This window comes from Coffea arabica, chromosome 5e (assembly GCF_036785885.1).
Source record: "Coffea arabica cultivar ET-39 chromosome 5e, Coffea Arabica ET-39 HiFi, whole genome shotgun sequence".
Classification (NCBI taxonomy): Eukaryota; Viridiplantae; Streptophyta; class Magnoliopsida; order Gentianales; family Rubiaceae; genus Coffea; species Coffea arabica.
In genome coordinates, this window is record NC_092318.1 from 2,984,810 (window position 1) to 3,012,647 (window position 27,838).

Consider the following 27,838-nt stretch of genomic DNA (forward strand, 5'->3'; position numbering starts at 1 on the left):
TATGCCTTGATATTCAAAATGAGTGCTGACTTAATTTCAACTCCAAACTAACTCTTTGCAGTTAGTTCTTGCAAGTTGACAACTGCTCAATTACTTGCATACTAAATGGATATAATGCTTGATTTTTTTTACTTTATTTATCTTTTGCTATCTAAATTCCCTCTCCGATTGATTTTACCAAAGAGCTGCTTTATTATATTCTGAGAATTTACTGATGTTGTTTTGTCAATCCGACCTCAAAACCAACCATGCAAAGCTTAATTAGGTAAAAAATGGATCATTCTTCCATCTGGGATAGGGGACCCCAGCTCAAATGACCTGGAGATTGCATTAGAATTCAGAACAAAGTGGAAAAGAAAGCAGTGCCATTTGGCACCAATGAGAGCCTCTACAACCTTATCCTACATCATAAATCTAATCTACCCAAATCCAAAACCAGACATTTCCCTTCACATATCACCAAAAAAGAAAGAAAAAAACACAACCTTAGCTAATTGAGTCCCTATTCCCCTCTCTCCATATCACACCAGAAGGTCCAAAACAACACCAGAAGATTAAAGAATCTGTGGGAAACTTAGGGTAAAGAGCGAGGAGAAATGGCCTCAACTGCATGCTTCTTGCACCATCATGCCATCACTACCCCAGCAAGAACATCATCACAACGTTATGTTCTACCTCTTAAGCCCAACCAACTAGTCTGCCGTGCCCAAAAGCAGACTGTTCAAGAAGAAGATGATAGCAATGTTGCTGCTGTTTCTCGTAGATTGGCTCTGACTCTGCTCATTGGTGCAGCTGCTGTTGGCTCAAAAGTCTCACCTGCTGATGCCGCCTATGGAGAAGCCGGTAATACTACACACACACACATAATATAGTCCTACTATGTGATTTTTTATCAAAGTTTCTTGGCAAAACCAACTTTTTTACTTGGACTCGAATTTTGTCACACATTCTTATCGTAGGATTAATGTATTTTCAGGCCAGAAAGATTAACTATTGATAGATTGTTTGTGTTTGCCAATCTTTCTTTGTGATCAGGCTTTAGAAATAGTTATATTTGCTGCGTATGATTCTTGAGGAAAGATTCTTAGGAAAATCAACTTCTTATTCAGACAAGATTTTTGTCACAGATTATTCTTGTAGTAGGCTTAATCAACTTCTTATGATGGCTAAGCTTTTCTTTGATCAGGCTTTAGAATAGTTGTATTGCATAGAAAGAGTCATTGATTATTGGATCAAAATCACAAGTTCCTTGACATCCGTTCATAGTACAGTTGTTTTTGGGTTCCATTTTCTTAGGACTAAATTTATCAATCAAGGAGCTAATCCATATTGATGTTGATGGCAGCTAATGTTTTCGGCAAACCAAAGACAAACACGGATTACATTCCTTACAATGGAGCTGGTTTTAAGCTGTCGATTCCCTCAAAATGGAACCCAAGCAAAGAAGTTGAGTTCCCTGGCCAAGTTCTTAGATATGAAGACAACTTCGATAGCAACAGCAGTGTCTCTGTTATAATCATCCCATGTGACAAGAAATCCATCACTGACTATGGTCCCCCTGAGGAATTCCTCTCAAAGGTAATCAAATTTTTGTCTTTGGAATTCAACGCAGAACTCCCATATTTTGGATTGAAGTTTTAATTGGGAAGGAAACTAAGTATTGAATGTCTTTCAGGTGGACTACTTGCTGGGAAAACAAGTCTACGCTGGCAAAACTGAAGCAGAGGTAATTCACCTGCACAGCTAAAACCTCTTATACTTCTTTTTCAGTGTTAAATGATATGAACCTGATTGCCTTTTGGAATTTGCATTAGGCTTTGAGCATGTGGTTAGATGCTACAAGATGTTTTGTTTTTCTTAATTTCATTTTAAGCTGACAAAAGAGTTGAACATGTGAGGTTCCTTTTGAAACAACTTGTGCTTTTAAATAACTTTCACACTTTCAAGAGAAAAAGTATCCATGTAATTCCTCAAAATGGCTTCTCATGAACTTTGGATTAGCTATTTTTGGAAATGTTTTTGAAAAATTTTACTGTAACAGTACATATAAAATTTTTTTGATAATTTTGATATATTGTGTGGATGAAATTCTTTTTAAGTTATTATGTATTACTGTAGTTTTATATTTGAAAAACTTGTTTTTGAAAAAACGGCCAATCCACACGGAGCCATAGATATCAGACATTCCATGAACTTTCTCCATTATTAGTTAGGAAATTAAACATCCTTTGCTTTGTTTATGATGGCATTCATTTATTAACCTCATCTTTGATCACCATAATTCGGTTTTAAAAATCTTAGGGTGGATTCGAACCAAACACCGTGGCAACCGCTAACATATTAGAGCAAGAAACTCCAATAGTTAATGGAAAGCAATACTATGTGATAGCTGTGTTAACAAGAACTGCTGATGGAGATGAGGGAGGAAAACACCAACTTATTAGAGCCACTGTATCAGATGGAAAACTCTGGATTTGCAAGGCACAAGCAGGAGACAAGAGATGGTTCAAAGGTGCCAGGAAATATATCGAGAGCACAGCAGGTTCTTTCAGTGTTGCTTGAGATGGACTTCTGGATTTGCTTTGTTTGTAACTCATCCTTAAAAAAGTGTTGGATGTATGGTTGAGTCCTTCAAACTTTTCTACCAGGAGCTTTAGAGCTATTCAACGCTAATGTGGATAATTCAAGTATAACTTTGCATATAAGAACCCTCTACAATGAACCAAAACTTTTGCCTCCTTTCATCTCTTCTAGTGGTGCAAGCCATGTGGTAATTGGCCATAATTAGCACTTTCATTTCTTTGGGCCATACGAAGATCCAAAATAGCTTTATCATTCCTTCTTCTTGTTCTCCATGTAAAGATCAAAATCTATGATGGTCTCAGCTATTGTACATACCAGTAGGATCAAACTCAGAAACTGCCCTATAGCTTTAAACCATGGAGCCTGGGATTTTTCTACTGCTCTCTTGACTTTTTTGTGGAACCAATAATTGTGCAATAGGATCAACATACTTTTTTGTGCAATAGGATCAACATACTATAAAAGTGTCTAGATAACAAACTTGAGATATTTCATGTGGGAAAAAAGAGGAAAAAGAGAGAATGTAAAGGTTTTTTGTTGGGGAGTATCAAGTAGAAACTTGAGAGAAATGGGAAAAGCTTCTCCATCCCATCCAACAGTGGAGAGAAATTGAATGACATCCCTTTCATGTACCCTCCAATATTTTTGGCCCTTCCCATTCCCAAAACCAATTTTTTTTTCCCATTCACTTCTTGGCCTCTCCGAGAATGCAAGGCAGTGTGTCAAATATCCTAACAAAGAAAGAGTATCTAGCTTATGAGATAGGGGTTTACCTCTCACAAGAAAGGCACACCTATGAAATAACAAAACCATGTAGTCTGATGGATTAAACTAGACAATCCCTCACAAAAGTTCAGATTCCAGCACCAACATTAATGGTATGGTCTATGGAACTCTTACACCGTAAACAGAGTTCATTCTTAGCATGGGGCTCGTAGTGGTGTAAAGTGGTGTAAAGAGGAGAAAGGGAGATCCCAAATCAGTCAATATTCCCTTCTCAATTTGTTCCCCTTCTCAGTTTTGTGGTTCAGCTGGTGCATGCAGCTAAAGTCAGGTTTTAACACTAACTACACTTTTGATACTTTGGACTTGTCTTCTGGAGAAGATGTGGCAATTACGTTTACATAAGGCTTTAGCTTTCACTTCTCTGCTTTTCTTCCCCAGACTCCAAACTTGGCCTTAGTACTTCTACCCCAATCGATCATCACTTCAATTCTTCTAGTTCTAGAGAATTTGCACCTAAGTAATTCAACCAGTAAAGCAGGAGTGAGCTTTTCACCCTGTGAACTTGTCAGTCCCACAAGTACAAGTTGAATGTATAAAACATCATTGTAATGTTCCCTAGTTCAAATTGAACTTTAACGAATGTAACCATAAAATGACTTGTCAAGATCCCATTCACTTCTGGGAAAAATTCAAGACCATGTCATCATAAAGCAAGCAGTACTTTAAATATTTCAAGCTTGACAGACATGAAGAGACTATAATGTCAAGCTTTCTCTTAAAGAATGAACAAAGTCAGAATCTAATCCAAACTTGACAAAATTTTCTCCAAGGACGGTTGCAAATTGTAAAAGTTGCCTTTCAAGATTCAGTTTAATGAAGTTGCTATTAAAGAATCTTCATTGCCCAAACACACACACCTGAGACCAAAACCAGTTCTTTGGCCCTAGAAACATAGAGTTCAAATTCATATCAACTGTTTGACCTGAACTGCTACCTGGGTACAATACATTCTACCCAAAAAAAAAAAAAAAGTGTGAAAAGCAAACCAAAACCAAACCAATAAAATATCTGAAAAGCAAACTGGTGAAATTGCACTATCAGACATAAGTAAACTTACTAAAATGTGTCCTAAGGAATTTTTTTTACCAATATTTAGCTTTCATTGACAATGTGTCCTCCTTTACAAAAATGTTCGAAAAATATTTGTCATTAGGGCAATAAAAGGTAAAACCCCTAAACAGATTTTAAGGAATTACTCTATTGACAATCAGACTACCAAATCATTCGCAATCCACCCGCATCATTGAGATTGACCAAAATATGAAAATGAGGAATAAGAAATGGCTAACAAAATATTCAAATAAAAGAAGTACATAGTTTATTGGAAGCGTGAATGCACATTTTACATTCTTGTTGTTATAAATGTCAGCTGAACATGAAAGTAAAAGGATTTACACAAAAGCATGGCTAAAGTGAGAGATAGTAAGAATGCAAGACATTGTGCTTTTCAGATGCAGACCTCAACTTCCACCATTACTGTAGTGAACACCATTAGTATGGGCTCCATTCTGCTTCATTTTTACCTCTTTTAAACCCCATATGCGTATTGTGCGATCATCACTAGCTGATGCCAGCATATGAGGATTCGAGGGGTTCCAGCTAACACAGTTCACCGTGCCAGAATGTCCAGGCAATGTCATAACTAGCTCTCCAGAGCTTCTATGCCATATATACACCTATCAATCAGGAGAAGATATTTTTAGCTCATCATACAGACACTGTAGCTATTTTATTCTGTATAAAAACATGATACCAAAAAAAATATTTATACAGAAGCATTAAACTCAAAACAAATTCCAACCCCAAACCTCACACAAAACCCTGCGTTGGGGAAGGTTCCCCCTCAGGCTTTAATATACGCAACAATAATTTGATGGCCGAAAACATCGGCTTAACATCGGCCACAGTTTGGTTCCTATTCTCCTCTACTGCTGTAACTCACTAACAGATGCAACATATCATGAAATTAAGCTTGCACATTCATGCTGAAAGCAAAAAAAAAAAAAATTGAAATGTGGAGCAACTGATCAATATACCAGGCAACACAGGCGTCAAAGCAGATACTACTTGGACATGACATACATGTTGACCTGTAATTTAGTAGATCAATACAGATCTTAGCTACCACACAAATACGTATATTAGCCCGGAAACTCTGCATCAGACATGCTTGTGGCCACCATTTCTTCTGAATGCCACAGCGCAGAGAGCAAACTCAGAAACCAAATAGTTTCATCACCCCGCCAACATGAAAGGAAAAAATTTTATTTGTGTGGATGTGCAAGAAGAGCACATCATTCACCAGACCAAAAAACACTACTCCACAGATTACTATTAAAAATCTGCACTACATGAGTGCACATATATTACCTAGACAACTATTAACAATCTACATCTCTAGGCTATATGCTCATGTCCACATAATGACATCAATTAGAAAATGCTGCGTCTCGTACTGAAGCACAACACATCTCAACAAAAGGCCAAAAAAATACAAGTCCTTTCTAACATTATCAGACAGAAGACTCTACCTCCTCAATGATATATTCTGGCATAGACATAACAGCAAACATATTACTACATGAAGATTTTTTGAATGAAATACCACCCTCTCCTGTAATACATCCACAGTGATCCGATACCATGCCCCTTTTTGTTCATAATTCAACCGAATTTATATTATACGACATGTCCAAAAAGGCCAAGGATCCTAAGTCTGAAGATACTAGATTAATTGTTTCATTTTTTTAATTATTCCAAATGGAATAATATTACTAATTATGAAATACAATGTGTATGTGTGTCCACTGGGATCAGGATTCTAATCATTTTGGGATAAACGGAAGATCCTCTACACACCGTCAAATGTAAACTTTAAAAAGTCTTCTAAAGATCAAAATCATTAATGATCACTTTAAGTTGACGCATTCGTGCATAAATTATAATTCTCAAGCCATTTAAATCTTACCAGTTGATTAAGTCATTATTTTGTCAACCTTTTCAGAATTTCTGCAATATCCAAGAATTACATATTAATCAGATGCTAAAGTATTCTCTTGAAAAATTGATTTCTACATACTATTATCTGATAATATGCCAGCTTGAGTATTTAACTGCTAGAAATAGATGGTAAACTTTAAAACCACAAGGCAACTCTCAATAATGTCCTAAAGCCAAGAGGAAATTTTCGGTAATCTCTTCAGGAAAATTTGATTCAGGTTTGTGAAACAAGTATCATCCAACATAAAGCCAACTGAATTTTTTAAGCAGCAACATAGACCATTATAAGAGGAATTAAGAGTAGGCAAGCTTCAAGGTACCATAGAAGTGGGCAAGTGAAATTTGAATTTTGAAAATATTACATCCTCCACCCAAATGATTCAAAAAAAAAATCAATTTTTAGCCATATTGCACCCCTCCAACCAAAAAATAAAAGTTGTAAGATTTGAATTATGATCAACACTGAATTCTCATGAACATAAGAATTCAAACTTCTTTAGTGATAAAAACCATCAATTAAAACAAATCAAGGTATGAAAATAACTAGCCTTGTTTCGATTCAAAAGCTTTGACCTTTTGAGCTGTGACTACACATCAAGTTCACAGAATTCCAAGATTCCACATAATAAACAGTATGATAAATGATTTGACGTAAAATACCTGGGAATCCTCGCTCCCACTGGCAACAAATGCTTGCTCTAGGCCTCCAAAACAGGATCTTATGACAAATCGAGAACGCTTGTGACCTTTGTATTTGGCTAAGAGCCTCACATGTCCCTCTATATTCCACAGATGGATTTCTTCATTCAGAAGACTAACTAGTAGGGATTTACCATCCCTGGATAGTGCAAATGAAATAATAATTTGATCCTCTTCAATTATTTTTTCAGCCTTGGATTCCCATCCAAATAATAAAATCGAAGTATCTTTACAAACAGAGACAATCTGTTTCCCATCACTTGTTATCCCCAAGTCTGACATCTTACTAGTCCGCTGCCCCTTCCAACACTCTAGCTCCTTCCCATCTATATCCCACATAATAAGACTCTTGTCAGCCAGTCCAGTGAAGACCGTTCTGCCATCTGGAGCCCATGAACAAGACACCACACCCAGACCTCCTTTTTCATAGGTATGGAGGCATTCACCGGTCGAAGCATCCCATCGTCTAACCACCTCTTCTACTCCACAAGTTAGGAGTTGATGGTCATCAGGGCTCCATGATATAAAGGACACAGGTTTCTGGTGACCAGCTAGCTTACGCTTCAACGAGACTCGACCATCCACTTTTACCTACAAGGTAAGTTGCTAAAAATTTAACAGCCCTGGAAGATAAAAAATGATAGAAGCAAAACATAGAACACACTGAGCATTGGTATCAACAAAGCAAAGCCTTCATGGACCAAAAGATTTATGAATCAAAAAATTTCATTATCAACTTTTGTATACCCTATTATAAGATGCAACTCAAATCTTTATACCCTATTATACAGAATCCTAAACAAAAAATATCCAAGTTAAATCCTCAACATATGTTGCAAATATTCCTTCCAAAATTCAGGTAGAACTAATAAAAATTCATTATTCAGGATGCTCATTTGTACCATCACAGAGCATCAACAGGTACAAAAATCCATCATTATTCTTTTTGACAATGTAAGCCTTTGCATGGATTACTACCACAGCTTTAGAAAAAAAATGGTAGCAGTACATGAAGATGAGACAAAGCTCACTTTCATGAAATTGTGACTTGGAACATTTTTTGTATTTTTTAAGCAGCTGAAAACAACAGGTTTCAAAATTAACATGAAAGTCAAAAACACTCAGCATAACCTGACTCCTATAAGTTCAGTGCAGAATCTCAACCATCCTTGTAATTCCATTACGGATCATACTGATGGATATAATACCATGTCCAGGTCATGGAATTACAAGGATGGTTGACTGCAGTCTGCAACATGCATAAAGAATATTTGTATTCATTGCCTCTGCAACATGCAGCCTTTAGGCAAACAACCCATACTTGCTCTGATCCTATTTTGTTAGTCAAGTTCATACTCCTAATCTAGATGCAAAATACTAACTAATATCCAAAGGTGTCTGGCAATACAAACCCATAAGCTTGATAAGATCGTAACAAATACATGCAATTTCATTCCAATTCAAATGCATAGAAACCATAAAACAATTGGAAACCTTAGCATCGTAATTATACTCATGGTCTCTCTCATGATTGGCTTAGTCCCAAGTTAGAGAAAAAAACCACGGACATTCAGAGTCAAAAGTAAGGCACTTAATTGACTCCTTGTTCTCTATTTTCACAACCAAAATATATAATATAAATAGAAAACTACTTAACAGCAGCAACCAATACATTGCAAATACAGACATGAATAACAACCTTATGAATACCAAGTCATACTCAAGAAACCAGCTCTAACAAGACAGGCCAGACTTGGGGTACTCATAGCACAACTTTAATTGGGCACCCAGCCACCAAGAATTTTTACAATTTTGGGCCCAGGCCCATAGTTGGATACTCATTCAATTTTGCTACGTCAAGCTTTGTTTTTGGGTATTCTTGTTTCCCATAAGCCCATGTGTTTCATAGGTTGTTTGTTCTGTTCCCAATTTCTCAATATGATTGAAAAATTTCAACGCAACATCCTAAATTATTAAATGGGCGTTAACTGCAGTCAAATTTTGAGTAAGAGATGTATAGATTTTTCTTCATGTAATTATAGGGTAGGAGCTCCTATAAACCTAGACAAATAGATTGGGCATTTGTCTAAAATTTGGAAATGTGCAAAAATTACTTCAGCTGCTTGCCCAAAGGAAAGAAAATGACAGTCCTCAGATAACACAAACCAAATAAAAAGAAGGTTTAAGTGATCAAACAAGGAAAGAGCTGCAGGAGAAGGTATTCTATTGCATGGGTGATTGTCGAGTAGCTGCTGATGAGTATTTGACACGTCTAAAAATGATAAATGGAGAAGTTCAAGTTGAAGAATCAGACTCCCAACAGATTTCACAATGCTGAGTTTGGAACAACTATATCTTCTTTTAAGCCATACAAATTAAATAACTAAAAGTCACTTGTTGCTGCTGAAACTTAGAATTATGTGATCGATAATGATGATATGAATGACAAATCTTTTTAAAAAAAAAATGCTCCAACCTATTCGGCAGGACAAAGACTCATGCTTGCAGCAAAAGAAAGGGATCAAACGCATATCTAGAAAGAGTCAATGTTCTTTAACCTGCTAAGCCTCTCGCTAACTGTAAGTAATTGAATGCAAGCCAAAGAGAGTCCAAACACAACAAATTGTTGTATGATGTAGTGCGAGTTCCATTCTATTGGAGGCATAACCAGATCTTAACGAATTCTGCTTTATTTAGATCATCAAGCACTCGCTCTAAGATATCTTACCTATCAAAAGAAGCTGAGTTTTTGGCATAGGAAATGGGAAGGTTCTTGCAAGATTATAATTTTGTTTTCATAACGTGCTCAGTACTGAAACAAAGTTGCATATGCCTTAGGCAGACTTGTTCACAAACTTCACTCCATGTCCACGAAAGCAATTAAATTTGATCTGCTAAAGCAAGACTATGCTTCATGCGAATATTCCAGAATCTACACTACTGTAACTAAACACCAGATGACTCAAATCTTTCAAAAGACGGGCATTTTGTCAATTACATTTGACAACGGCTTCCAAACATGTCATTACATGGTAATATGATATGAATTGCATAAAGAAGCAGCTGCAACTTCAGGTGCAACAAAACAAGTCTAAACGGTAGAATATCAATTCCATTGGCCTAGTTTGAGGTCATATGTTCAACGCATCTTATAGTTGTCACATGTCACACTTGTCAAGCCGTGAGACAACTTGAGCACAATAAAGGTTTCTACATAGCCCCTCCTGTGGTACATGAACCACAGCAAGATATTTTCATGGATTGTGTACATGGAAGGACAAATCCTGGGAGTGATTCTATGCAAATGGGAGTTGATCCTTACTCAAAAGTTGGTCACAATCAATTCCTTGTAACCTGCGATGCAGTAAATGTGGGCATTTTCTTCTTCAGCGAGATTCTATGGCTACACACAACAACATTGAAGTTGTACAAGATGTGCAAGATGGCAAAATTGTATCCACAAATCAGGCTAATATCAATAGTTTCTTGCCAAATAATGAAAGCGGAATCCACTTTTTGATGGTGCATGTGTCATTACAATAGAGCTCCAAAAGCTGAATCCAGACTGGCACCAGAAAGACAATGCTTTATCCTACTCATGCTGAGTTCTGTCAAATCAAGAAGATTTGATAAAAAATGTTTTAACCTGATGTCCCAAACAGAAGCAAGCCATATCAAACATGGCAAGAGACTGGAGTAGACCAAACTCGGGAACTTTGTGAGCCCAACTTCAATAGGACAACCCTAGAGTTTTGACCTTTCTTTGCCCACACCATAATTCAGTTACTCATATCTTAGTCCTTCAAACCTCTTTTTCTCAAATTACTTCTTGTAAGGCTAAAAAAAATTATTAGGAATGAAGCTCTTTCAATTAAGCGGCCAAGCTGATGTAACCTCGAATTACTTCATAATGAAGAAAAACCAACAAATAGCCATGTATAGAGTACACCACCCCTATAAAACGAGATGCAAGAGACTGGAGTGGACCAAACTCGGGAACTTTGTGAGCCCAACTTCAATAGGACAACCCTAGAGTTTTGACCTTTCTGTGTCTACACCATAATTCAGTTACTCATATCTTAGTCCTTCAAACTTCTTTTTCTCAAATTACTTCCTGTAAGGCTAAAAAAATTATTAGGAATGAAGCTCTTTCAATTAAACGGCCAAGCTGATGTAAACTCGAATTACTTCATAATGAAGAAAAACCAACAAGTAGTCATGTATAGAGTACACCTCCCCTATAAAATGAGATGCAACTCAAATCTAGAAAAGGCTTCTCACTGAAAATTCAGTTTCCAGATTTATTCCGATGCCTGTCTTCTAAGAAGTGAAAAGCTTGTCTTACTAATGTGAATCCCAGTAGACCAAAGGTCCAATTGCTAGCTTCCTTCATTCTGTTCCTAGACAATTGCACTGAACACAGATTTCATCCTAACATCTTGAAAATTTAAGTTGAAGAAATGCTGCTTCACCAGCAATCCAATCTGAGTTTTTTTACCATATTTTTTTAAATAACCTAATGATATCTAATTAACACTAATGAAATTAAATATCCTTTACCAAAGAAAAGTTTATGCAGTTTGACAGATGAAGACCATAAGCCACAAACATATGCAACGGTGAAGAAGCACTAAACATATTTAATGTATGCAAGCATGGTATGCAGGTGAATCCTACAATCACTAAAACTTGAATGGAAATGTGAAAACAGATCGATATCAATAGTAGCTTTATATCATCAGTAAGCAGACCAAGTTACCTCCCATATGATAACTGTGCGATCATTAGACGATGAGGCTAAATATTGCCCATTGTGGGAAAACTGCAAAAACCACACTTCATCACTGTGTTCATTTAGTATCTGGGCCATCAAGAGAACATAGAAAGAATCAGCAATTTTAGACAAGACGCGCATAGAAATATAAGACCTTAGACCCTTATCAAAAAAATGATATATCTCTGTTCGTATTAAACACATCATAGTAATAGCAGGAGGATATTGAAAATAACATGAGTAGTATGCCCCAAATTTTCCCTTATCCCTTAACATATTTTAAGAGCACCAAGTTAACATAAATCTTGCCACCAGCACAAAACTAAAAGTAGCAATAATTCAATTCCAACCACAACTCTGCAGCTCCATTAGGTAAGAGGGGCTACGTGCCCCTAAAAGTCATGTTGTTATGAAAAAGATAAGGATTCATCAGAAAAACTATGCAAAATGGTTAACAGGAGAATTAAAAAGTAGTAGATACAGTATCAATCAACATAACATAGGCATCAGTCAGCAACACAAATAAGCAATAGTAGCAAAAAAAGAATTAAAAACAAAAAAGCAAGCAGAAGGCTACCCTTTAGACATTTCTTACTTTTGCTTTTTGAGCTATTTAAACTAAAAATATCTACGAACAAAATACATTGCAAAATATTTTCCTGTTGGGCTGCTTTGATTTTATGAGGGAAAAAAAATTAACATAACTTGTGTGGCTCCACCACCCTACCTTTCCCCGCTCTCCCAAAAAAAAAAAAAAAAAAAAAAAAAACAAGGCTCCTTATTTGGTTTGCCAAGAAAAAGAACCATATGCTTCACATTAATTCAAAATCAAGATCGAAAAACTAAAGAACCATTGGTTATCATGCAAGCCATACTCATGATACTACTCCTTAGCTTTAAAAAACAAGTTGAGAATTAAATGGGTTCCATACTACAAATAGAGAACTAAGCTAATTATCCACCAATATCAACATGCAAGAGCAGTAGCCTGTTTCTCCTTGAATGATTCTGGCTGAATGTGGAAGCTTCTTTAGAAATGGATTTCTTTAAGTGGAAACCTTAAACAGAAGATTTCTCATGAAATCTAGTATGAAGCATGAATAATAGGTGCTTTAGTTCTCGTGTGAAGGAGGAATCCTACTACACTATCACTAAAAGGGGAGACCTTAAATGTTTTTCTCAGACAAATGGTAGGTAACTTGGGATAAATTACTTTACAACTTCCAGTGCAGGAACCGCAACAATATATGAAAGAGTAAATGGCCAATATTGGTGCCATTAATGTGCACAGAAAGCTTAGTGTCCAGGCAGCTATTATTCATTCTTTCAACAATAATAAAATTAGAACATGCCTGTAAAGTTTGAGAAGGAATATGGTCTCTTCCACACTGGTGGTCAGTAAGAAGTGACATTTCCTCGACGAACGAGTTGTGGAACTTGCAAGCATCCCGCTGTAGGTCAAGAGCCTGTTCAACAAGATGCACCAATCTTTTCTCAGGAATCATTACTGTTGGTGGAAGCAATCTTTGCAATTCCTCCAACAACTTTGACCTAGGCTTCACCGTTATAGTATCTTTACCAGAAAATCGAAAAAGGTCACAGTGTGATGGAGAAACAATGCACGAAGAAAGCTCACGAACTCTATCACTGTTTACACAAAGAGGTGCAATCTCAGTTCTCAATGTCTTCAAAGCATCCATGAAATTTTCTCCATCTAGAAGTTCAAAAAATTTCTGCTCCAAGATTACAAAAGATGCCAACTTAATAATAGATTCATCCACTAGACCAATTCTATGTAATGTAACTACACTTTCATCCCATTTGCCTTCAAGAACCTGTTGCATGAATGAGTTAACAGCAGATGAATGCAATGGTATCCCAGACTCTTCCTCAAGATGTGCCCCAGTCTTCTTGTATCCAAGTGAATATAATGCCTCAGCAATGATTCGAACAAATTCAACTTTCCTAACAACTCCTTTTGGACCAACGACTTCATCGTCCCCTTCAGATGCTAGGGGCCGAGCCATTAAATCACACGATGCACCACTAGCAGGCTCTCTAAGAGATGTACCGTTCGAAAGACCTTCCAATTTACAAGAGGATATTCTCACACGTTTTGAAGGTGGTTCATCATCCTCTACACCTCCCATGAAATGTACACCTCAGCCCATATATACTTAGATTGGACGAACACGTTGAAGAAGTCGAGCTTCAGATTGTCAGAAATCTATTGCTTAATCACGAAAATAGTCTCCTGCATGAATAAGAAAAGAAAATGATTGCAAAGTTTGAAAACAAAAAGACATTACATGAATAAGAGGAGAAGATATGAACAAATATACCAGATCTATAATAAATAAAGGAAATATCAGGTACCACATCGAAAAGCGATGGATATCGAATGGCATAACATTACAGATTCCAAGAACACATAATAGCAATAAGAAGAATATCAAACAGTCACCCATGTTGACCATACTACTACCTAGAAACGAAAAGTTACAATTATGTAAGAGATCAGTCCACCTAATAGATTAATGAATCTCTCCACCTCCTGATTACAGGATAAACATAGTTTTTCCCTGCAGTCCCTCTCTAGAAACAATTATGCATAGTCTACAGTAAGTAATATGGTACAAGAAAGTACAAATTCATCCCAAACCCTAATGAGGCAGTGACAATACAAGCAAAGGCCAAACTTGCAATTTTTAGGCACCAAGAGCACATTAGCCAGCAAAACCAGTTTAACAGCTTCGGTGCAGGATAAACCAATTGAGCATGTCTATCACATTTTAGTCCTGATGCTGGGTTACTCCCAGAATGATGAAACTTCGAGATGCAAGTACGGGAAATTTCACATTCCTGACATTTAACAATGGATGCAACTGAACTTTAAAGAAAACAAATCTGTTAACCCAATTAGAAATTCTTCTAATTAGATTCCTACTAGGAGGAATTTAGCACAAAACTCTGTTAAAAATCTCAATAGTTATTTCCCCAATATAACAATAGCTTTTGATAGAGGCAAAGGTTCTATAATATATAAATGTTGACATACCCAGTCCACATATCTGGTGTAACATCATCACCTGATTTGTTTTTGGCCCATTCATCAAAGGGAAGAAATCCATGTCCACAAAAATGAAAGAGCACAGTGGCATCAAAACCTAGGATGCCCAGACCAAAGCATGATCTTTTGAATAACTCACTTTATCACTTGGGCATTAGTACTTCGAAATGCACATCACCTAACAAATAAAAGTCTCTCAAGCTTGCAAATCATGACTGAAGGTTGTCCATCCAAATTGTTTAACAAGAGACCTGGATCTTACTTCTTTGAAATATGACCACATAGAATCTATACCACCAAATTCAAACTACTCCACAATAAAGAAATGATAATATGCTTCTGAGTGGTTCAAAATGGTGCACCAGAAAAGCTCCAACTAGCTCTGCCCAAACTTGTACAGACTGTAAGAAATTTCAAACATTTTGAAACAATGACCGTCTAGGAAGTGAGATTGTTGGCTCGAAATGGTAAAACTCAGAAAACAAGGTCCAGACCATTATGCTGTCCACAACCTAAAAATCCTTCATCCGTCACTGCACTAAGTTCCTCTTAGTAATACAACACATTATCAATAAACAAAATGGTGGTTTCAATCACAAAAGGTGAGATGCCTTCTTCTTAAAGTAATCTCATAAAGTTATATCCCAGTACATTGACACTGAATAACTGCATAACAACTGTAAGCAAGCCTCAGCATGTTCCATTAATAATTAAGGAAAGAAAACATAAAAACCCCTAACTCACTTATACTTTCACACCAAAAGTATATCATCAAATTAGCTGTACCAAAACGTGCAGTCATCTAACACACAAAATATCAGAGAGAATAATTCGCCTTTGATGTAAGCAGATGATCAACTTAAGCAACAAGCCAAGTAGAATACCACAAAATGTACAGTCATTTAAGACACAAAATTGAAGAAAGAATAATTCGTCTTTGATGTAAGCAGATGATCAACATAAGCAACAAGCCAAGCAGAATACCTCAGCACAACCATTACTAATACCAACTCCCTTTGAATCAGAAAATAATCACAACTGAAACCTTTATCCTAGGAATTTACATCAATACACAACTTGCAGCAACACCAACACCACTATTGCCAACATTATGCAGTCGGGTCTGCAACATTGATTCTAACAACTATGTCTTCATTTGACAACTATGGTTCCAGACAGAAAAAACAGAGCACTCTCCAAGGGTCAGTTTCCACCAAGAGAAAACTGCTTAGTGTCTTTAAATAGTCACAATCAGCATCTTGTTCATCTGATCATACTACAAGCAACAACCACTGATTACAACAAAAACAAGAATGTAAGCGTAATGAAACAGTCCAAGCTCCCATGTCCATTGTGCAGCTTCACGGAAATCATTAAAGGGCATTGCTCTAAACAAACTAGTATACAACACCAGAACACCACCAAATGCCAACAATTGAAATCCACAAGAAGCTAAGGAGGACAAAATGATAATCCATCAACAACAGCAACAAATATATTCAATTACAACTTCCTCGACAGTCCATATCCCAAAGAACAAACTCTGCTCCAAATGAACAAACTGAATGCCTAAGTCAAGCAACTCTCCACCCCAAATCTTTAAAGATAGTCAGAATTGCAAGTTCAAGTTCCCAATAGATAAAAGCCACTGAAATTAATAATCAGATTCCAAGAATCATAAAACCCCCAAAAATCAGCAGGCAAATTAATTCATTAGCATCAATCAAATCAAATCTAACCCTAATCAGGTAAGAACAAACTAAAACAAAAGCAACCTACAAAATTCATTCCAATCCAACTTCAAGAATCTGCACCAGTAGAATCAGTGCAGAATAAACTGAAGAAATGGATAAAAATACAAAAATGAAATAAAAATTAGAAAAATTACCAAGAAAATGAAGAGATTCAGGGAGAATCTGCAAGACCCAGAAAGGGATTTGATGTTTCCAGATCAAAACTGATGGAGAAGAAGTGGGATTTTCCGGATAGAAAAGCAAAGTACAGTGAAGAATTATGATGGGGGTAAAGGTGTATAAAGGATAGGAGATAAATAGACCCCAAAAAGGCCCCCAAAAATAAAAGAAATGAAAAACTAAACCAATTTTTAAAAAAAATAATATTCCAATTTGTTTTTTATATTTGTTGTCGGTATGCCAATGCTACTGGCAGAAGATTAGGTGCATAAGCAAGCAATTTATCCTAAATCAAATTTTCTTTAAACAAAAAACAAGATTAAAAAAACTTGAAAATGAAGAAGAAAAAAGATTAATTAGGAATTGGGTTTTTCTTTAATTTGGGGAAGATATAGTTTTTGGATTGGATAGTGGGGTTGTGGGTGGTTTTTTGGTTTGTGTTGTTTTCATAAGAGTAATTGAAAATTCCTTGCCAAGAACTGAGGTATGCAAATGCGTGGGGGAAACCAATTGGGATGGGTTAAAGGAATGTGTACAGGCAAAGGAATATGGACAGCCTCTAGATTTAGGAAATGGGTGGGTCGGGGGGCGGATCGGTTACGTGATACAGGTCGATTTGATTCAAATACGAACAAAATTATGAAATTTTTATTGTAGTAGTAATTTGATTGGGATGGGTATGAATCCTTTGATTCAATTAATTGAGTATGTTAAGAACATTTTTGTTGGTTGAATGTCAAATGGATGATTAGGTTGGTCCAATTATACGAATGTTTTTTGGTAAGCCTTAATACGAGTTAACTTTCAAAATAAGTAATACGATTACAAAATATGTTAAAATATTTATTCAATATAAATATGCATACTACTCCATGTAAAATATGCGTCTTGATTAAAGTTTTTTCATAGAAAGTATGATCAATAGTTGACTAATTTTAGCATCTTTTTGAACCTGCTACGGCTTATTAAGAAGTACGTGTTTAATAACTCCATTAAATATTTAAAATAAATGAGTTATGAATTCTTTTTTTAGATAAGCTTGTTTGAAAATAAAATTCATCACTGACTACTTTAATAACATTTAATTAATATACAAAATTTTTAAGTAAAAACTATATCACTTTGCTTGTTGAACTTTTTAAAGTAGTATAATATGCTCACTTGATATTATTATTTCACGTACGCTTTACAAATATGTTTATACTACTCTATCTCTCTCTCTTATATTACACACATCTTCAAGCAGAATTTATCTACTACACCCACAAAAACATACTTTTTCTTTTTCCAAACACACTTTTTTTCCTCTATTTGTCACTTATACACGTGTAAACAAACCTTTCATATTAGAATATAGTATGTCAATATTAAAAAGTAATACTTACATACATTTTTCTTTGGTCAAATTCACCAAATTATCAAATAGACTTGACTTTATCAAAATTAATAGATTTAGATTGCGGTACTTAAATTTTACTCTTCCGATTTTAGTTTAATCAAATGTCTCAAAAATCATTATATTGCATATTTACATAAGTCCTTATTGTATTGCACAATACGTAATTTTGAATTTTTAAAATATATTTATCTCCTTGTTGAGTTTAGAATTTATGATAAAATGGTCTAAGTGTTGTTTTTACTTTTTGAAACTTAAAAGTTATAAGCAAATCACTATTTTTTACCTTGCACTACAAAATGTTTTTCATGGTAAATACTCAATTCAAAAGTTTATGTGTATATGCTTACCAAACACCTCAAAACACTTATATCACCCAAAAGTTCTTTTTCAACAAAAATACTACATCCCAAACAACCTTTTAATTAAGTTGGCTTTTATTAAATTACAGAAAGACTTAATTTAAAAAGGATGAAAAACTTAAAGAGATGTTCTAATCTCTAGTAAATATCACAAATCATCACTAAGTTATTCAAAATTCTCTAGTTTAGATTTTATTTAGCCAAAATGATCATTTTCACTAATTAGAACATACAAATTGTGACCCAAACAACCTCTTATATGTTTTCATTAGTTGAGTGGCTAAAAGTGAAAGTGTTCATAGTTGAGTGACAAAGAAATGCACTTTTCATTATTTAACTAACTATTTTGATTAAACAAAAGGTTTATTGACCAACATACGGAATTTTAAATAGTTTAGTGACTATTTTTGCCCTTTATTCTTTCCTTTTTATGGATAATATGAGTACATTCAAATAAAACTGCTATTATATAAAAGCAACAAATACAGTAGAGGGAAAAAAATTCCTTCTAATTTCAAAAATAACACATTAAGACTTTGAAATAGCTTCCAATTGATAAATCTTTGTACTTTCAATCATAATCTACACGGACACCACCGGCTAAAGAGAAATATATCCAATGATCAATGACGAATCTCAAGATAATATATCCCAATCTATATCATGAATCTTTTAACAATAGTAGGTCATTTGTAGATAATAAATCATAAAAATTAGCTTTAGCTATGTATTTTATAAGAGGCCAATTGCATGCTAATGAGTGCCATTTCATTTGTTAATAATGTACCAAGTACTCCTATTGCATATGCAGCATCAAAATCGTGCATATCAAACTATGTATAATCAGTTACATAATACAAGCTTCTAATCATACAAGCTCCAAATCATGTTAATTTTCTAAGTTAAGATGAAGGTATATTTTGCATGACCAAAATACCCCTAGTTAATTCCTGAACACATATTATAATTATAACCTAATGAATCTTTTCAACAATTGTTATATCTATTTGAACAAAACTACACCATGTGTTCCATATTTTAGCAATAAAAAAACAAAAATTTTGCAAAAAAAAAAGTCTAAAATAATTTGACGGTATTGCATATATTAAATGAAATAAAATTAATGAACCCATTTGGAAATAAGATTATTTGGAAATTTTTTTATGTAACGCTTTTGTATGTGACTTATGTGAGATAAAAGTGATTGAAAAACTAAAAGTGTAGTGGAAAATGTGTTTATAGAATCTCAAATTTTTTTCATCAAATAATTTAGAACCCAAAGAAAATATAAAGTAAGGTGCAAATTTGGCACAAAAACATCAATTTGCACCTTATTAACTCATGAGAATCTTGTGAAACTATAAAATAAGTGAAAATGATCAAAGTCTATTCATTTATAATTTAAACAAAGAAAGAAAAGAAATCATAAACTAGTGTACAATTGTTGGGGATTCTTTTGAAATTTCTTAACTTCACAACAAAATTTTCAACTCTTTGGTATTTTACCATTTTTTTAATATCATGCAAGTAAGTGTTTTGTTTTCCCTAATAAGGTGCTCCATATTCCAACTTAAAAGTAAAGCATTAATCCAACAACTACTATGTCTAAGTGTTGTGTCATTTTATCAAATTTTTTGATGAAAACTTTATTATCAATGTGACAGCCCTACCTTCCCCTAAGGCGAACCAAAGAGTTCGGCGGGCCGTTTGCCCAACTCTCGTCGGGACTCACTCATACACCTCAAGTAAAAATGAAAAATAAGACCACCAGAACAGGTGGAACAATAATTCCAAACTTAAAACAAAAGGGATACAACTCAAAGATACAAAGGTTCTCAATTCTTCATACATCCAACCCTTACCAAGCGCTAGGGCGAGAACCATTACAGAAATTCAAAATAACTAAACTAGACTAGTCTGTACAGATCTCTCGTCCTTGCTCGCATCCCCTGTTAAGGAAAACAAAACTAACGGAATGAGCTAAAAGCTCAGTGGGGTTCCAGATACATAATCAACTTAAACAAGGACATTAATCATGTAATAACAAGTAATCCAGGAACATTACAATATGAAGTAATGATAACACATTTATTAAAAGGATACATGCTCACGTGGAGCCTTTCGTTCTTTCTTTCTTCTTTCATTTCCTTATTCCTCCAATATTTAAAATTTCATTTGTAATTGAAAACCTCCTTCCGTTCATTCATTTCATTTCTTTCCCTTCTGGACATTGACCAGACTCCACCCGACAACGTGGTAATACTCGAGTATACCAAACTTTCACCCAGGATCACCAAATCGCCCGACCGAGTCCGCTTCTGGCTCGAGTCGACCGGCAACGAAAGGTAAGGGCCCAATTCAGCCAAAACGCTTACATTCATACACAACTACCATTTAATCACTTAAACATTGAAAATTTCACCTTTCATTTAGGTCGAGTGCGATAAAGTACACACTCGCCTAGCAAAATTCATTTTTAACAAATATTTATCATTTAATCAAATATCCACAACAAATCATATAGTTAATGGAAACATAACAAACAAAGAACACTCACCTATTTAAGCAAAATAATGTCCAAAATATCCTTCGGGATAGCACTCTCAATCACCAAGGAACCCTAAGAGTAAGCAAGAAAACACATTACAGTTCTACCATCAAAGATTTAGGTGAATCGAAGAAAATCCGAATAATTACTAGGACAATGTATAAATATAGTTTTGGAAGTGAAAAGAGTACATTTAAACCAAAGGACATGAGTAAAATATTTGTAAAACTTATGCTCGCTCGTAAAACTTTAAAATCTCCATTTGAGTTGAAGAAACGAAGAAAACGTATTTCTATTAGTCGTAAATTTCATTTTTCCAAGGGTACAAGTTTCGGCCAGATTCTAACTTATATACCTCTAAGAAAGAAGACTTGAATACCTTTGATGATTCAAGTTAGTTTCATCATCAACCCTTACTCAAGTCGCGAGTACATCCATCTAGCCCTCGAGTGCAAATTTGGGCAGCACACCCTTTGTATTTACCTATTTTTCAACCATTTATGGCTTCATTATTTTCCTTCAACCCCCAAAATCACACACAAATAATCTCATTGCAATAGCCGTTCAACAGGCCAAAAGTCATTCCATCACAAAACCAAGCTAGAAAAGTAACCAGAAATAAGGTTTAAGGCATAGAATAAAAAGACAGGTTTGACGTCTTTTAGCGTATTGGCCACAACTGAAGCTACGCTTATCGGATTGGGGTACAATTTATACCATTTCGAAGCTAAGACAAAGGGTTACAACTTTGATGAACACAACTCAACTCAGTTCATAATTTATCTAGGTCAAATTTACCGATTACAGAACCAGAATTCCACCATCAGCCTGGTTAACAGCACTGGATTCAAATGACAAGAACTCAGGCTACAAAAGTCCGATTGAGGCGTTTTCAGATGCGTTGGAAAGTTAAAACATAAGACTACAACTTTTTTGTTTTGTCCAACTTCTTATTTAATATGGATCAAGGTGAAAAATGAAGCCAGAATGATGAAATGTCAAAACTGTCCGCAAAACTCTACCTATGGCAGTTAAGGGTATTTTTGTCATTTCATATGTTACAGTACTCCGATTGAGTTGAAATTTTACAGGCAGCTATAAAACATCATTTCCTATAACTTTCATGTTTTGAACTAAGCCCAATTCGGCCTCCATCATGGCCGAATGAAACTGGTCAGAACAGGGCTTCTTAAAGATTTAAAGCTGGATTCAAAGTATTCAAGTGATAATCTTCTTATTCATGTAAAACAACCACTACTACCACTCCCTATCTAAGTTTATTCACACCATAATCTATCTAAACAAGAAGAAATACAGCTGAACACTTCAAAACCCTAACTCACAAATCCAACATAATCATCAAAACTACTTACATAGCTATCAATAACCAAGAATATGAGTTGCTACACAACTTAAGCAAGACTAAGGGAAAGAACCATGATGGACAGCCATAATACCTGACTAAGATGCTTGCAAGAGATATACATCACCTCTCCTTGTAATCTTTTAGCACACCAAGCTTTCCAAGTGCTCAAAGGAAGGATTAATCGGTTTAGATTCTTGATTTTTCACTCAAATAAGCTCAAACTTAAGATGGAATTGAAGCTCTTTTCTCCCTTTTTTTTTTCTCTCAATTTTTGGCCACCATAGCTGCAAAATGAAGATAAAATGAAGTCTAAGAAAGATAAGAAGCTTGGACTTGAATTTGGTCAAAGAGGGTTAGATGTTCTCCAAGTGTCACTCCAAGATCTTCCTCAATTTTTTTTTCCTTTTCCTTGGCTTTCTTAGTCAAGAATTTCGGCCATCACATGCTGATTATGGGCTGATATTTTGGCTCTAATAACAATGAGATTAAGTTAATGAAGTGGTGGTCAAGTGGTGTATTCAATCGGTAGTGAACGATACCCGTCGGTTCAAGCCGATTTTCCTTAAATCGCGTATACTATGGTTTTAACTTATAATTCACTAACTTATTTTTATCACTTCCAATCACACACTTAATATCATCTAAAACTCACTCTAAATTACTAAATTTGATACACACTCCGTACCGAATAATTATACTACAAAAAGGCGTAAAAACCCTAATTTACGATAACTTGAAAACGAAAGGAAAAACTCTTGATTCTATGTTTATTTGCACTTATTATGGGGTAAATGAGTAGTAAGGCTATTCTAAAGTAATAAATTCCAAATAAAAGGAAATTTGAAGAAAAATATAAGGAAACTTTCCAGTCGTCACAATCAATATTTGACTAGTCAATGTAAGCGACCAAGGCAAAGTGTACATCTTTGAAATTGAAGGGGCAAAAGTCAAGTTGAGGGGGCAAATTATGATTAACTCTATAAACATTTATTACATCTGTGAGGACCCGAAATTTTTTTATTTTTTTTTATCGAATATTAGTAGTTTGTTTAAATATTTATTTACTCATTTTTCTCCAAATTATTTATTTCGATCATTTAAAATTCATTTATATGGAACGACGCCTCTTTTATATTTTTAAAAGCATTTTGTCGGAAAAATTCACTTTTCGAAAACTCGTTTAGTTCGGAACAATGAGTGCACGTTGTTCGAGACTATATTTGAATCGAGAGTGTATTAATATTGGAGAATTAAGAACGATCAATAATAGATTAAGAAAGGTTAATTGAGGAATTAATACTCAATTCACGTGAGGACTAGTAAAATTATTATTTTTAAACCCCTAATTTTGGCTCAATTAATTATCTATTTGGATTTTTGCCCCGAATATTATTTTCTATCCTTATTAGACCTAAATATATGGTTTTATAGCTTCGTTATATTTTTAAAGTGTCTCGTTTCAAAAATTATTTTCTTAGAAGCTTGTTTAGTGAAAAAGTGAAACGTGTCTGAAAACTTTAGCCAATTAGGAGTACAATAAGCTCAAAAATTTAAGACATGTACAATGGTCCTAAAATAGGCAATTTTAGGTTTAAATATTGAAGTGATAGTTAGTGGTAAGATCGTTATAAGAATTTCTCAAAGGTTTCAATTTTTATTGCGCCTAAATTAGAAATACGTGTTTCACGTGCGCGCTTAATTGAGGGACTTTGGACAATTATTTTGGGACAATTAAGAATGAATAATATTTATATAAATGTAAGTGTCCTAGAGGTTTAGTGCACTAGTGCAACAAACGTGAGAGAAATCGAACACAAAACGCGCGCGTAGGGCACTAGTTGCAATTAAAATTTTACGTACTTAAAATATTAGACGTCAAGCGTCTTTTGTACGCAAAGGCATCCGAATCACATTTCATTTCTGCTACTGCAATGGACGGATAGCACAGCCGCAGCTCTTCACCATTTCCTTCTACAAATCTCACAAAAATCACAACCAAACCTCCATAGATTCAACCAAAACTTCACATACTCTTAGCTCTACACTTGGACAACACATTAAGCTGAAAAGGGGAGGAGCTTTCACGGTTTCTTCAGGCTTCAAAAGGACCGAATCTCTGTCTTAAACATCAACTAAGAGTAAGTCTTAATCTAGCCTTCTAACTTTGATTTTTGGAAGTCTAGTATATCTTTTAGCTCTTGATCTCTTATGGATTGTTGTGGATGTTGGAAAATTGTTAAATGTGGGCTCTATGAACTCCCACTTTGGGTTGATGGCTGTGATGATGTTTGATAATGGTTTTATTGCTGAATTAGAGCTTAAGGAAGTAGATTAAAGGTGCATTGTTGCCAGAAACGTTATTGAACTCTTGAAGCAAAAAGTTTCCATTTTACCACTGCTCTGTTCGGTCACTTTAATGCAGAAATTTGAGGATTTAATGGCTTGATTGTGTTGTTTATATGTTGTAGTAGTTGTGTAAAAATTTTCATTGAAAAATACTGAGTTTTGGTGGGTCAGACGAATTTATTTCAAAAACTAGTAATCTGGAAAACGGTTTCGTCGTAACCCAGACCAGTGTTTGTATTTCGTCCATAACTCCGTACTCCGACGTCGAAATCAAGTGCCGTTTGCGGCATTTGAAACTAGACGTTCCCATGTTTCCAACGGTGTATAATGCACATTCTGGTTTCATGTGTGTGAGCCACACCATTCATCTGAAGTCGGCTGTCCTGTTTCTCCGTTCTGCCGAAATGATTTGATGATGCTGCAACTTTAGGCTTAATTTCGAGCTAGTTTCATGCTGAAACTTGAAACTATTTCTTCTGTGAAATTTTAGCCCTATGAATATATTTTCTAACACTATCAACCATTCCTAATTCTGAATTAAATTGAGGGAGTTATGATCAAAATACGGCGACTGCCTCGTTTTTGAAACCTTAGATTTGGACAGATTGCCTTAAGGATTTTTCCAAACTTTGGTTGATTGGTTAACCACCTTTCCGAAGGTATTTTTTCACGAAATTTGATAGAGAGATACCCTTCATATAGGAGTATTATACTGCAAAATTTGGTATCAATCCAAGTCCGTTTCGACACTTAACTAAAGGTCCAAAGTCGGAACCAAATCTGGAAATTTGTTAACAGTCTTGAAATTTACCCAAATTTGAGCTACCATATCTTGGTGCTCGAAACTCCGATTCTCGATCCGCTTGATCTTCCCTAAACCTTACTTGTACCTCTAATTGAGCTACAAATTTCAAGGGTTGGTTTGCAACGAGTGAATTCTGCTGAATTTTCAAAGTTAGCAAAAAACCAACCCCGGCTCAATCCTGGGTGATTTGGAACAGCAACTTTAAGCTCATTTTTGAACACCTTCCACTTAGATTCATGGAAAAGTATCTTCTAAGAACTTTTAGTACTTTGGAAGAGGTTTCCAACGGTACCAAGTTTTCCAATTTTCGACATGTGGAATCTGAGATACGATTTTTTCAAAATATCGTATCAAAACTGAAATTTTCTGAATTTCAAGGAAATGGAGTTTTTCAAGTATTCCTTATTCCTTCGATAATACTTGAACGTTTATGCTTGATTTCCAAGATAACAAAACTCGATTGCTCTTGTATATTAAGAAACTCCACTTGAATCTCGATTTACTAGTAATTGAGGTTCATTTTCATGAAATTTCCCCAGATTGTACTAGTGCACAATCTTCCTTGATAATTGGGATGTGTGAATGATAATTCACTATTAAATGCTCAGGCGCTCAAGAGGACCTTCCAAAGGATCTCACGGGAGACGCCTAAACCATCATTTGAACTCGCTACTTGAATCACTGTGAGTGTCAAGTGCATGAACTTGTTGTTAAGTGGTTATCTGTTTCTTATCCATTATGTAAATTTGAAATTTTGAGACGAGGGTGTACTTTATCGCACTCGTTCACTTTCAAATGAAATTATATTCGAATTTTGCTATGTGAATTCGTATCCGACGTGTACATGGTAATGTGGATGTGATTTGTACTTGTGATTCGTATATGTGATCCGTATTTGTGATTCCTATTTGGAATTGTCGATTTGAGCGTTGCTCATCGACTTATATTCGTATTCGTATTCATATTCGGGGGACGCCCAAAACTCGTTGGCTAACTTTGCGAATCGAGCCAGCATGGGCTTGGTCGATAAGCTTAGCAAACCATGAGATATTCGTAGAATATGATCTATTGGAGAGATCTTGCTCGGCATTACTCGTGCAGTATTGCCATGATATACTCGAGTATTATCAAAAACTTTGATGAGCGGGCCCGGTAAGGGGGTGTAACGGTGACGGGATTCGAAGAAAAGTGGTGTATCTACGGATTTGATACTTATGTGGTTGACGGAGTGTCAACGTGAGATGTGATCAAGACTTCGACTCGACTACATGGAATTTAGCTCCTGAGAGCTACAGTATCCTTGAATTATTTCTGTTTATTTTTCCTATTCGAAATGTGAATTATTCGAATTTGATAGCCTTACCTACAATGTAATTGTTGTTGCTACTTGGATTATGTGTTTGCATGTGTGTTTTCTTGGCCTCACTGAGTATTGGCTCATCCTATTAGTTTGTTTTCCTTAACAGGTTGGATTGGAAGATTTTGGTAAAGCCGACTAGATTATACTTTTGATTGGAATCGGGGCTGTAAATGTGTAGTCGACTTTTAATGGTTGCATTTTGGAATTGATGTATCTTTTGTGAACATGATGTAAGATTTAAATATTTAGTTAAGGAAGCGACTTTTCTTTATTTTGACTCATAGTATTTGGTATGTATCGTTAAGTTCGATTTGATTTGTCTTGAGTCCTGGCGAGAGTTGGGCAGGCGTCCCGCGGATACCCTTGGGTTCGCCCTTGGGAGAAATGGGGGCGTCACAACATCCACCATATTTGAAACCAATTTAAAGCAAACAAGTATCTCATTTTTCATATAATTGCTTAAGAACTTGTTTTAGCCATAGAAAGATTTACTAAAATTATATATTTCATTTTTTGAATATAACAAATCCTTTCAGTTCGTCCATGTATATCTCTTCCTCTATATCGCCATTCAAAAAAGTTAATTTCACATCCATTTGGGGAATAACTAAATTATGGATAGTAGCAATTGCAATAAAAAATGTAATTGATAGTATCATAGAAAAATGAGAAAAATTGTGAAAAAATTAAATATCCTCTTTCATTCAAAACCTTTAATAGCTAATTTTGTTTTATATTTTTCTATTATTCCATCTAATCTCTACTACTTTCAAAAAACACATTTAGGACCAATAGTTTTATAACTAGATTGTAAATCTACCGATTTTCAT

The 27,838-nt window shown here is 35.2% G+C and overlaps 2 protein-coding genes and 1 long non-coding RNA gene across 4 annotated transcripts; 2 read left to right on the forward strand and 1 right to left on the reverse strand.

Annotated features, from left to right (window-relative positions):
• The first annotated feature begins 437 nt into the window (after nt 1-437).
• Nucleotides 438-2,738, forward strand: LOC140006430 (oxygen-evolving enhancer protein 2, chloroplastic-like). The gene is made up of 4 exons (XM_072048281.1): nt 438-843; nt 1,346-1,578; nt 1,676-1,726; nt 2,302-2,738. Exons 1-4 carry the CDS (start codon nt 597-599, stop codon nt 2,560-2,562), a joined length of 792 nt encoding a protein of 263 aa, XP_071904382.1. The 5' UTR covers nt 438-596; the 3' UTR covers nt 2,563-2,738.
• Nucleotides 2,739-4,664: 1,926 nt separating this feature from the next.
• LOC113689092 (WD repeat-containing protein 26 homolog) lies at nt 4,665-17,348 on the reverse strand. Of its 2 annotated transcripts, none has more exons than XM_027206923.2 (5): nt 16,801-17,348; nt 13,195-14,096; nt 11,828-11,929; nt 7,030-7,659; nt 4,665-5,045 (listed from the first exon to the last, which is right to left on the reverse strand). In XM_027206923.2, exons 2-5 carry the CDS (start codon nt 13,990-13,992, stop codon nt 4,830-4,832), a joined length of 1,746 nt encoding a protein of 581 aa, XP_027062724.2. In that variant the 5' UTR covers nt 13,993-14,096; nt 16,801-17,348; the 3' UTR covers nt 4,665-4,829. The 2 variants fall into 2 exon arrangements, with proteins under 2 accessions (XP_027062724.2, XP_027062725.2); XM_027206924.2 differs by lacking the exon at nt 16,801-17,348 and adding an exon at nt 14,901-15,445.
• Nucleotides 17,349-26,153: 8,805 nt separating this feature from the next.
• LOC140006181 (uncharacterized) lies at nt 26,154-27,326 on the forward strand. Its single transcript, XR_011813816.1, has 2 exons — nt 26,154-26,331; nt 27,115-27,326. It is a non-coding gene; the product is annotated as an uncharacterized lncRNA (long non-coding RNA).
• Nucleotides 27,327-27,838: the final 512 nt, after the last annotated feature.

Excerpts from the sequence above, each read along its gene's own strand:
- LOC140006430 (XM_072048281.1), top strand. The coding sequence starts at position 597 with ATGGCCTCAACTGCATGCTTCTTGCACCATCATGCCATCACTACCCCA. Across the intron at positions 1,579-1,675 it reads CTGAGGAATTCCTCTCAAAG|GTGGACTACTTGCTGGGAAA; the intron begins GTAATCAAATTT and ends AATGTCTTTCAG. Across the intron at positions 1,727-2,301 it reads CTGGCAAAACTGAAGCAGAG|GGTGGATTCGAACCAAACAC; the intron begins GTAATTCACCTG and ends TAAAAATCTTAG.
- LOC113689092 (XM_027206923.2), bottom strand. The coding sequence starts at position 13,992 with ATGGGAGGTGTAGAGGATGATGAACCACCTTCAAAACGTGTGAGAATA. Across the intron at positions 11,930-13,194 it reads TTCCTTCTCAAACTTTACAG|ATACTAAATGAACACAGTGA; the intron begins GCATGTTCTAAT and ends TTGATGGCCCAG. Across the intron at positions 7,660-11,827 it reads GCACAGTTATCATATGGGAG|GTAAAAGTGGATGGTCGAGT; the intron begins GTAACTTGGTCT and ends CTTACCTTGTAG.